General features: G+C 32.3%; 1 protein-coding gene across 1 annotated transcript; it reads left to right on the plus strand.

Moving 5' to 3' along the window:
- The first annotated feature begins 4,001 nt into the window (after window positions 1-4,001).
- Window positions 4,002-4,913, plus strand: LOC132173307 (protein LURP-one-related 4-like). Its single transcript, XM_059584763.1, has 3 exons — window positions 4,002-4,229; window positions 4,343-4,561; window positions 4,779-4,913. The coding sequence occupies exons 1-3, from the start codon at window positions 4,002-4,004 to the stop codon at window positions 4,911-4,913; spliced, it is 582 nt and encodes a 193-aa protein (XP_059440746.1).
- The last annotated feature ends 7,652 nt before the right edge of the window (window positions 4,914-12,565 follow it).

Consider the following 12,565-nt stretch of genomic DNA (forward strand, 5'->3'; position numbering starts at 1 on the left):
AAACAGCTCCAAATATAAAATATTCACAAAACAAATAATTAAAACTACTTTCACTTTTAAGTCACATCATAAACATAAAAAAAAAATCCTTCAAAAAGCGTTGTTAAACCACACAACCTCTTTAATTAATTTAATTTGGAGGCAGGCACGATATAGAGGTCTATCCCTTTTCTTTTTATTATATATATTGTAGCTCTGTTTCTTTTTTCTTTTTTTCTTTTTCTTTTTTCTTTTTTTTTTATTACGTTTGCTGACCGTTTTTTCACACGAAGCAAGACAAAAATATTAATACACGTTTTCTTGTTCATTGGATGCTCATTAAATTTAATATCGTGAGTAATAATCTTCTCTTTTCTCTTAAACTTTTCATTTTTTTAATATATAAATGATTTTTTTAATAATACCTTTAATCCATGCTGATCAGCAAAGTGTGTAGGAGATCTAATCATGGGAATATGCATTATATTTTATGATAATTGATCCGATGGAATTATTTTCAGTCGCTATATGCAGTACTATTTTGGATTTTTCAATTCTTTCTTTTTTTACTTTTCTTGTTTTCTTTTTGTTGGGAACTTTGGGGGACCAATAATACACGAACACAAAAATAATATTAAAAATATGTATATATTTATAGTTATAAAATTTTTCTTCAAATATTTATATATAATTAAATGTATGTATTTTTTGACCTAAAAATTAAGTTTAACCTTATTAAAATTAGACTTAGGCTCTTATTCATATATATATACCCCTCTTGGTTAAAAATTTAAACATGTTCCCTCCCTGTTTGTACCCTTTGTTTTGCCTTTCAAAAAATATAATTTGGGTAGGGCATAAAGATCAATTATTCCTCCTTTCTAAACACTAAAATTCAAGTTGTTTTCACTATTGAAGTTTGGTATTAGAGACTCTTCTTGAAATAACAAGAATTCCCATAAAGATAGAAAAAATGGAGAATTTTACTTACTCTCTCAAAGTATTAGCGGTTTCATAATCATAACTTCGAAGTATCAATTTATATGCATGGTGATATAATTGTCTACCACATAGATGGACACCTGGATTCAAATCCCATTGAACATTCACTCAATATATATATATATTATATACCATTAAGTACTATTTGTTGATAACTTGATAGACCAAGGCCGAAAAACTATTGATCCTTTCCATTTCACGTTTCACATTTCACGGTTTACGTTAGATTTGGAGCATTGAACGGCGTATATATATGTTGGCCGGGTATGTTCTTACATTATTTATAATTTTTAAATCATATGACACTATATACAATGTTAGGTGCTATAAAATCTAGTATGGACCCAAATGCCAATCTAAGGTATTACAACTTTTATTACAATCTTCTTACAAACTGAATTAAACAACTAAGAGCATATGATTAACAAGTTAACCACTAACTAATTAAATTCACGTCAATTTATAAGAAAACTCGTAATAAAAGTTATAATACCCCGATAACACTTGCACAAAGGCAGCCTCCATAGTTAAAACAATTTTATACTCTTTGTGCTCCCATTGAAAGCACAATATACTCTTTTATTACAGCCTCCATAGTCCATATAGAATTCTTTCATCTTCTTCTTGCCGCTGCCGCCCGGGGGTGGGTGAATCCTTTTTTTTTTTTTCCCCACTTCTGGAAAAGAAAGGGATCTCTTTCATCCTTCAGGATAAGCTTCCTTTAAAAAATATTAACAAAAAATAAAAATCCCCACTTCATTTATTATTTATGTGACAATGAATACATTTGATAGGCTGCATTAGGTAAATCTGCATCAAAATCACTGTATTTTTACTGGGATTACACATCAGAGATGCAGGTGGTGTAATTGCATGTTAGGTACCCGACTTTGGCAATGCGTATCAAGTTGGGGTATATATTAATATTCCATAATAAGATCACTGTTGTTTGTGTCACTCTCCTGCCCCCACTTGGTTTTCTCAATACAATACAATATACATATATATCACCTCATTCATCCTTATCTATATATATCTAAAATTGAAGGCATGCATGTACAAGATTCTTCAAAGCAGTCATCCCCCAAGTTGTAGGATACAATAATGGAATTTATAATATTAATTAAATGATTAAATTAATCTACTTAAGCTTTTGAAATGTTGGTGATTTTGAGCTTTGTGTTCATCATTTATCTCCAGTTTCAATTATAAATAATTCACGTGTTAGGATTCGTTTACTAAGGGGAATATGCTTTAGACATTATGGTGATTTAATAGACTTAATTTCCTCCCTCTATGCAGCCAGCTAGTCAGCAATGCTACAATTATATAATGGCACAAAACAATATATGAGAGGTCTCTTTTGTTGCCGTACTTTATATATTAAGACTAATTGGCTTGTGAATTCATTGGTTAGTTTAATGCACCCTCGACACAATGACGAGACTAGAATCTGTGCTCATATTTGCATGACAAAAGGTAATCCATATATATACTAAAAAAGAAAAGAAACAACTAGGGTAAACATAGGATTGTATCATATATATATAGAGAGAGAAATTATAAAATAAAATTTGCTGTTTTGCTTGATAAAAGGAATAATGTGTTAAAATAGAGGATATTTTTCATATTGTGTTGATTTCATTTTTCTTCTATAGTATTTATCATAGATAGCTTCGGTAAGATTTGATTACCTTTAATTTCTTAATTAGCTTCCTTTCGCTTACCTTACTTTCTTTATAAATAGGGTTATATGTAACATGTTAATAAAATCAAAGCGTAGTCTTATGCGACACCTTCGAATGATGGACATTGGCCTCTAAGATCGAACCACCTCAAATTTGTCTCTTTCTTTATCTACTTCCGCCAAATTTGTCTCTTTCTTTATCTACTTCTGCCTCTCTTTTTTTGGTTCCATATTTCATTTTAGTATAAACTTCTACAGAATGAATTCGTCTATATAGTTGGTATTTGGATCATAGTAAACCAATTTGCACCCATTAGTTTTGAATGGCAGGTGATCACTATGAATCATGAGTTTGGTTTGCCGGCGGTGAAAAAATTATTGGAGATCTTTCTACAAAAATTAACCGGAAACATCCCTCTAGTAAAAAAGTAACTAGAATTCTTCTCCAATCTTGTAACCTTTCACCATTAATTTTTGCACAGGAGCTCTCTGATATGATAATTTTTTCAAAGGAAGTAAGCCAATGAATAAACTTGCAGCAAACTAGTTCTTTCCAAACCTATGTCAGCTTACACTCATGAAAAGTAAGCCTATGACCTAATTAATTTGGTGGCCAGCAACTGATGATTATAATTGAATGATTAGATAAGCATATTAGAAAGGGTTTGATAAGGTTGAAAGCAACTATGGATAAAAATAATGCACAAGGAATGTGTGCCCCTTTTATTCCCTAATTGCAAAAAATTGTCAATCTCGATCTGTTAAGTATAATATATATAGAAGCTAGCTTCATATGACTTGCAGGGCGCTTCCTTTGTCCTTTAGGAGACCCTTTACCCACCCAAAGGGCCCGACTTTCACAACATTTTAAAACTATGCAATAAAAGGTTTAAAAAAGAACACATTTATAAAGGGGGGCTGCACTTTATTTTTTTTATTTTTATTTTTTATAATACATTTTCAGAAGGAATATGTATAGAAGACTGCTCTTTGCAAAATACACTGAAAAGTATCTATGTATACCTAATTAAACAGACATGCCCAAAACGTTTGTTAATCATAGTTGACCCAATGCAACCAATCACTTCCTAGGTTATTTAGCTAGTGCACTTTCACTATTCTAGAAACCCAATTAAACAACGAAAAGGCTACGTATGTAGCCAATTAAATTACTAGAATAATAGAAATATATATTAATTAATCACCATGCTTAGTTTCTATATATCCATTAAGGATGGTGGAGTATATAAACAAGCTCTCAGACAGGTTTCTGTACCATTATTCCAAACTTTTTTTTTTTTTTTTTTTTTTCCAAGTATCTTCCTTTTGATCAATGGCGAAAGTGTACCCTCAAGTTCCAAGTTTTTCTCCCCACATGACTTCAAAGAGAGAATCATTTACTGTATGGATGAAATCTCTTGTTTATCAGACAAATGGGTGCACTGTTTACAACACAAATGGTGATATTGTTTATCGTGTCGACAACTACGACAAGAAAGGTAGCAATGAAGTTCATCTCATGAATCTCCAAGGCAAAGTTCTTTTTACTATACGACGGAAGGTATATTAATTGCTTACTGAATTTTCAACTAATTTGCTCAGAAAAAAAAAAAAAAAAAATGAAGACTTAATTAAAAGAAAATTTGGTTTTTGTTTTTTGTAATTATTTTGCAGAAACTTCTAGCTTTTGGAGGGTGGGATGGATATAGATGCAACGATTCTTATATAAACGAAAAGAAGCCATGGTTTCAAGTTAAGAAGTGCTATAGAATATTGCTCAAGGGAGACTTAGGTTTCCAAGTTACTGTCGGTTGTGACAAGTTCTGGATAGTTCGTTTGGCTGGAAAAACAGCATTTAGAATAGTGAATATTGATGGAGATATTGTTGCAGAGGTGAGTAGATTTCTTAATTTGTAGATATTCAGGTTGTTTGGTGGGTTCAGTAGAATGATATACGACTGTGATAAGATTGGGATGACGTAACTGTTATATGGCAGTAATATATATAACGGTTGGTTGTTATTGTTCTAGTTTTGAAATTAAGGTTATGTGAATGAGATTAAAGGTTGCTTACATGTTTTTGTTCTTGTGTTCGGATTTGTGGATGCAGGCAAAACCAAAGCAGGCATCTTCTGGGGTACTGTTGGGCGATGATGTTTTGGCTTTGGTGGTGGAGCCTCATATGGATCATTCCCTTATGATGGCTCTATTGATTGTCTATGGACTGATCCGACGTAGAATGTGAAATGATTGAGTTTTGCTTCTGATCGAGTCTTCTGATTCAATTTTGCTTCTCCTCACTGTTTTATTATATATATATATATATATATATATATATAGAGAGAGAGAGAGAAAGTTCTGTTTGTATTAGCTAGGGTTTTTTTTTTTAGATGTGAAGAGAGAGTAGATATATATGGAAATGGAAGAAGGAAAGAGAGACAATATTCTATTCATTCATTATATAAAAGCCAGGCATGCAGTAATATATAGCCTTTCAGTGTCTTCAGTCTTTTTTCAGTTAATTGCGTTAGTATTATCGCAATTCAACTTCTAAAATTGCGGTTCCGTTTATGAAATTATATATGCAATGTTTAAAATGCACTGCTTACCTGTCATTTTGTTTACTTAATTAACACACTCCAAAATAATAAATTTCTATGATTTTGTTTAAAAATGCGTTTTTGATGCGAAATTGGGGGCTAAACCCATTCACCACTAAAGGCTATGTCCACAGAGTTTCAGCATGGTCTCACTATTGTTAAAGATAAAAGATCAAAGCCACGTATAAGATAACTCATAAGCGGAATCACGGAGAAAAATATTAAAGCCACGCACAAGATAACCAACAAAAACTATTCTTGAGAAACAATACAGAAAGCGTCAATTACATTTGTACTAAACCTAGGGCTGGCAATTTTGACACGACCCGACAACCCGACACGAACACGACACGAAATTAGCGGGTTTGGGTTTACATTAAACGGGTTTGGGTCATAAACGGGTCGACCCGTTTATGAGTGCTTAACGGGTCGTGTCACGGGTCAACCCGCGGGTGACCCGCCAGACCCGTTTGTCTTTTTTTTTTTTTTACTTAAAAGAATTAAAGAAAAAATGAAAAAGTAAAAACAGCACAGAGAGGCTAAGAGCCATAGATTAGATCGTGAAGCCTCCAGTCCAGATCTAGAATTATAAACAAAAACCCATTCGGCCATTCCTCAATTTCCTCCCTCTCGGCCTCACCGGACCTCACACCACCGCCCACGCCACTTAACTTCTAACTATTAAGTGATTTGGTATGGCTAGCCTGCTAGGAGTTTAATTTTAAGAGATAATTGCTAAAAATATTATTATTTAAAAAAAAAAAAAAAAAAAAAAAATCATTTTTTAAGTTAAACGGGTAAACGGGTCGTGTCGTGTCGTGTCGACCCGGAACGACCCGTTATTTAAACGGGTCTCACGGGTTGTGTCGTGCGACCCGTGAAAAACCCGGGTTCGAGTCGTGTCGGGGGGTCCGACCCGTTTAATAAACGGGTCGTGTCTGGTCTTGGTTAAACGGGTCGCGGGTCCCCGTGGGTCGTAAACGGGTCGACCCGCGGACCCGTTTTGACAGCCCTAACTAAACCCTAAAGTCGAACTCATAAAAAATTTCATTTAAACCGTAGCACTTCCAACATCGACGAAATTGATTATAAACCAGGTTAAACACAAACCAGACTCCGCATAGCCTAATTAACCAACCCTTAAAAGCTTTCAGAATATTGCTGTTGTGTTTATAAGTTTGACTCCCAAAAACAGGTGAGCAAAGCACTGGGTGATATCATAGGCATATAAAGTATTCAATAAACTCAAGTTTATCTCCAACATCATTTAAAATGCCGACAAGTTTATTCATTAGAAAAGAAAATGCCAACAAGTACATATCAAATATGCAAAATTTTCCTAATTATGTATATATTTGGATTTCAGACCCTTTGATCATGCATAACAAAGCTTCAAGATAGCAGTCAACGTCCAAAAATAATAATAATAATAATAAGAAAGAAAATAACTCAAACAAAAGGGAATGGCACGTAGCTAGCTAGCCGTGGTGTATATGAACTGTAGATGGTGGTGACCCCTATATTAATCCAAACAAATCTCATCTCCAAGTTTACATTAATTTTAAAGAAAAACATAAGGCGATGGAAATTAAAATAGAACGGTGACAGAGAAATAGAGAAAATAGATTTTATGTGGTACGGTTTTATTATAAAATATCATTATTTATAGGATAGTGGAGACCGGAGAGAATACAAAATGGTAAACGAGATCAAATCAAATCATATTTGAATACAATCAAGTTTGACTATAGAATATTACAAATAAATCTCTTATAAAATCAAATCCCATAATATAATTCTAACAAATTTTTGTGATAGCTATTGCTTAATTACACATTGATAAAACAGCTTGTAGATAAATGCTTAAATATGTGAGAGTACGGAAGCCATGCATCTTCTCCGTTTCAAGAAAATAAGGGAAGTTGATCTCAATCTTTGTTTCAAAATCCCGAGTAATTCTAAAAGTCTCTCTTGTGTCCCTCTTAAATCTCTCCAAAAATAATGTGGCTATTAAAATCATAATTTGATCAAAATTCAATAATGATCAATCATAAGTTCAATGGTGATTTTAATAGCCAAATCATTCTTGAAGTGACTCAAGAGGGACACAAGAGGGATTTGTAGCATTACTCCAAAATCCCAAACTTAGAACTAGACCTTTGTCTTATATGGGTAGAGTTGTTATCCTAACTGGTTAAAAGAACTTCTAATCCAGATTAATGTTAGAAGGAGTATATAAAATGAGAACTTCTATATATATATATATATATATATATATATATATAGTCTTTCCACCATAAAATGAAAATAACTTATATATTTACATCATTATTAGATGACCTTGCAAAATTCTACAAAATATGGACAAAGTTTTTCTCAAACTTCTATTAATCTGACTCCAACTTCTATATATTAAACTCATATCTATTCTTAGAGCATGCAGTTTTCACGTGCATTTTTTAAAATATATGTAGATGAGAATCAAGTACTTTGTACTCAATTTAATAGACCGGATTTAAAAAAGAAAAAAAAAATTCTTCAACTAAATTTAAAAGAAAACTACCTTCATATAGGTATTAACTACGTACCATTGTAGCCTCTGCGCAGTCTATGCCACTATGGCATTTCTGGACTGAAAATAAAATAAAATAAAATAAAAATAGCTGCATTTTTCACTTTGTGTGCTTCGCAGGTGGACCTGACTAGTTGAGATTCACTCATATAAATTTTTCCTTCTTGATCCAAGCGTGCATTGTCACAATTCTTTTAAGTTTTTTATTTATAATTTCACCTCTAATTTGTTTTTCTATGAGTTTATTATAGATTTTCAATGGGTGTTATATAATATTTCAAAATTCAGTCAACTAAATTGACATTTGTCTTAAAGCATGTAATTCTTTTAAGCATTAATTTTTCTTTTTTTGTAAGTATTAATTTTAAAAATACATGAAAAAATACACGTTGTAAGAACGAACGTCAATTTAACAAACTAGTTTGAAAAAAAAAAAAAAAAACTGTCCTATGTTGAATACCCTCTAATATTCTTTTTTTCTTTTTTAATTTCTTAATATTACAAGTCTTGCAAAACAACTTACAAAGATGGAGTATTTCACCTAATCATGTTTATTGAAATCAAAAGTAGTTGAAAATTTCATGACAACAATTCCGTACAAATAACTTTAAAAAAATAAATAAATAAAGACTCCAAACCGTGCAAATCCTCCTTCCTCTTCATATTGTACTTGTTTAATTGTAGTAGTTATGTAAGCCACCTATATATTTAGTGTATCTATCCCTGAACATACTCTCTCTCTCTCTCTCTCTCTCTCTATATATATATATGGACCTTGTCCATATATTATATATGAATACCCATATACATGCCTTAATTAAATTAAATGTGATCAATCGGATCGGACCAATCAAATAAAAGAAATACTTTGACACCTCACTTGATCCATCTTTTATTTTACCTCTTTTTTCTTGAAATTTCCTCCAAATTTCTCGTTATACCTGCTTTGTAATTAAAATAGTATCATTTTGTCTACTCAAAAAAATAGTATCATTTTGTCAACGCCCTCAACCGAGTGTTTTTTTAATAAAAGCACAATTTTTTGGCACAACTTTGACACAAATTTTCTCCTATTTTTTATTTTAAAAAAAAATAAAAAATAAAAAATGAAATAACATCCTATGTGGTCATTTTTTTATTTGGAATTTTTTTAAAAAATAAATGGTATTTTTCTTCATAAAAATTGTCATTTTTTTTTTTTTAAAAAAAAGGGTCATTATTATGAAGAAAAATACAATTTTTTTTTTTTTAAAAAAATACCAAATAAAAAAAGGACCACATAGGATGTTATTGCTTCAGAATTTTTTTTTTTTTTTTTAAATGACCACATAAGAGAAAAGTTTGGCTAAAATTGTACCAAAATTAAAACTTGTGCCTTTATCATGCATCTTTTGGGAATAAGTAATGTTAGGGACCATCTTTGTATCCTCTTTTTATCCTCTTAAAGTTGATGTGGCTTTCAAAATCACTATTAAATTAAAATTCAAGTATAATTCATCTAAAATTTAATGGTGATTTTAAAAGTCACATCAGCTTTAGGAGGATAAAAAAATGATAAAAAGATAGTCCTTACCATTACTCTTTGGAAAATAGCATGCTCTCATTTCATGTGAATTAATATACATGATTTTTGTCATTTTTTATTTAGTTTGAAAGTAATGTTACTTTTCACATTTATTATATATTGGTCGACATAATAATGTAATTAATATATTTTAAGTAATTTTTTATATTAATCACTTAAAACATATCACGTCAATCATGACCGTGAAGATACCTCAATCTTATTGGAATACCTCAATCTTATTGGAATAGTTGCGCTGCCACTCTTATATAGTCGATCGGAGTGAGAGCGCAGCTATCCCTTTGACGTGATCTCTCTCTCTCTCTCTAAACATTCTTATTTTTTTATTTTTTAAATTGTTTTTAAGCAATAAGTTAGCCCCTAGCCTATTCTGTTAAATTTAAGCACCTGCTCGAATTATGTGTGTGAAAATGGTAGGTAAGGTGACGATGATGATTTCGAGATTATGATGACGATGATGTCTTTTTTTTTATAGGAAACATCGTGGGATTCTTGTTAAAAAAATCAAACCCATATTTTTTGTTGTTGGCTAAAATAAGAAGTGGCCCATTTGAATTATTTGCCCTTTATTTCTGGCTTTCTTACTCTTTTTTTTCCTCCTCTCTTTTTTTGTGGTGGGGAAAGAACTTTGAGAAAGGAGTGCCTTACTTATTTCATAGTAGCCTCGCCAGATAGTCCCCACACCTCTCCATTTTAAGTAGATGATGAGTTGGGGCGGATTCATTCATGGTTGCGAATAAATTATACAAATTTAGTAGTGTAGGTATTGTCATCCCAAATGGCCAATAGTGCCCATCCTTCCCCCCAACATACATTTTCACTTCAAAGAGAAGAAAGAAGCGTTCACTATACATGACAGTGCAAGAGCATTCAACAGTAGTAATGAAGCTTCTAGCGATGTTAAATCTGTTCTCCCGATATATTGCCTTAAGAAGTAATGTTATAAGTAGGACTTTTGTCTTCATTTTACTCTTTTATCTTTCAAAAGTGACGTGACTTTTAAAATCACCATTACATCAAAATTCAATAGTAAGTGACGTGACTTTTAAAATCACCATTACATCAAAATTCAATAATAATTCATCCACAATTTAATGGTAATTTTGAAAGCTACGTCACTTTAAAAAAAATAAAAGAATAACAAAAGTCTTACTTATAGCATTACTATGTTATGAGTTATTGCAGCTGGCCTAATCCGTCCCGGCATCAATACATGTGGATGAAATCGCTTGTGAATGAACCTGACCCATCCCCCCCCCCCGGGAAATTTGATAACTATACCAAAATTACTATGATTGGTGGGTGGAGTGGCCTAGTTGCCATCACGATCAGCTATATTATTGACACAGCCCAAGGAGCCAGCCTGGTGGAGGGAGACCACGCTCATGTTGTCATGTGTTCATGTATGTTTGATTAATGAAATAATCCCCACCTGCAAACAGAGATCTTTGTCTGAGAAATAAGGATGCTTAAATTAAAGCACCTCTCAGCCATTAAATGCATGTTCTTAATATTACAAGAGCCCCTATCAATGAATTGATAGAATGGTAAAGAAGTCATAAGGATAATCACATCCAAGGGATAAAAATTAAAAATTAAAAAATAAATTAAAACGGTTGGATTTAAAGAAGAGAGTTTAGCATATGATGTTTTTTTTCATTAATTTTCGGAAAAATTATTTATTTATTTTTGGTAAAGAAAAATTATTTATTTAGTCCTTAAGATTTGCAATTGTATCAATATGATCTTTTGATATTAAAAGTATCTTAAAGATTCATGAGGTAAGCTATCTGCCCAAAATAGTTTTGATTGTCAGCCCTTTGACAGAAACCGTTAGATGCACACATAAATCAACATTATAACCAATCACCGATTCACACATGGGTTAGCTAATGACTCAACTAGTTATGATCTTATAATTGTACCCCCAAAAAATAAAAGAACGAAAACTAAAAAAAAAGGGGCCCGGGGGGGGGGGGTAGCCGATTGCCTCTTATTTGTCAAGGGGTAGCCTCCCCTCATAAAGGGGGTGGCAGGCAACCCCTTGTACGGTGACGGGAGGTTGTCCCCCTATGAGGGAGGTCACCCTTCACCCAACTTCACTTCAAAAGGGGTGACCGAACACCCCCTCCCTTCCCAACTAGTAAGGGACAACCTCCGCCACCATATGAGGGGCAGCCCTTCTTTTATTTTATGTTTTTAAATGTGGGATAAAATTATTTTAGCAGGCTGATTCATTTGATATGCCTCATGTCAATCGGTAATTGGTTGTGACATGGATCTACATGTGTATCTAATGGTCACTATTAAACGATTGACAACATGAACCATTTTGAACAGATAACTTACCCTAAGAATCTTTAAAATACTTTTGATACATCAAAGATTAGTTTGGTACGACTTTAAACTAAAGGGACCAAATAAGTAAATTTTCCTTAATTTTGAATTCAAGATATGAGTTATATTTAGCAGTTTTTTAGTGAAAGATTAATAGAACACGTTAAAACTTCATTTAATTTAAAAAGGTCTAAGTTTTCCCTCATATATGTTATATTAGTGAGTAATGCTCCATACTACATCTCTATTTTATTTCTATCTCATTGGGTTGATGTAGCAATGCCTATTAGCCCTAAGTTTTTTGTTTTTAATAAGGGTTGATTGAAACGCTAATGGGCACTACCACATCAGCCTAACAGATGGAATAGAGGTATAGTGTATATGAAGCATGTTATATAACTTGATGACATGGTAGGAATTGTTTTTTAATAACTAATCAACACATATCATTAAAAGTATAAACGTCCCTAAGTACAAAAGTATACAAGAGGAAACACATAACTATAACGAACAAAAAAAACAAGGAAATCACTATAACTAATCGTCAAATATGGAAAATAAGCAACTGTCCAAAAATACAAAATTTTGAAGAATAAAGACTTAATCTCCTCTAACGTTCTCTCACAGTTCCCAAACTTTTGTCATTCATTTCACTCTCTAAACACCATAAAAGGCACATAGGCACCATCTTCCATATAACAACACTCCGTGTAATGCCACTCATCTACCAACAAGCGTATAGGTCGACTACACGTCTGGGAAGCACACTTGGAAAAAAAAAATATAATTAGGAGCTGAGTTTC

The sequence above is a fragment of the Corylus avellana genome, chromosome ca3, assembly GCF_901000735.1.
Source record: "Corylus avellana chromosome ca3, CavTom2PMs-1.0".
Taxonomy (NCBI): Eukaryota; Viridiplantae; Streptophyta; class Magnoliopsida; order Fagales; family Betulaceae; genus Corylus; species Corylus avellana.

Bases quoted from the DNA above. Each gene is read 5' to 3' on its own strand.
- LOC132173307 (XM_059584763.1), top strand. From the start codon at position 4,002: ATGGCGAAAGTGTACCCTCAAGTTCCAAGTTTTTCTCCCCACATGACT. The intron at 4,230-4,342 runs GTATATTAATTG...ATTATTTTGCAG, and splicing joins TTTTTACTATACGACGGAAG to AAACTTCTAGCTTTTGGAGG. The intron at 4,562-4,778 runs GTGAGTAGATTT...TTGTGGATGCAG, and splicing joins ATGGAGATATTGTTGCAGAG to GCAAAACCAAAGCAGGCATC.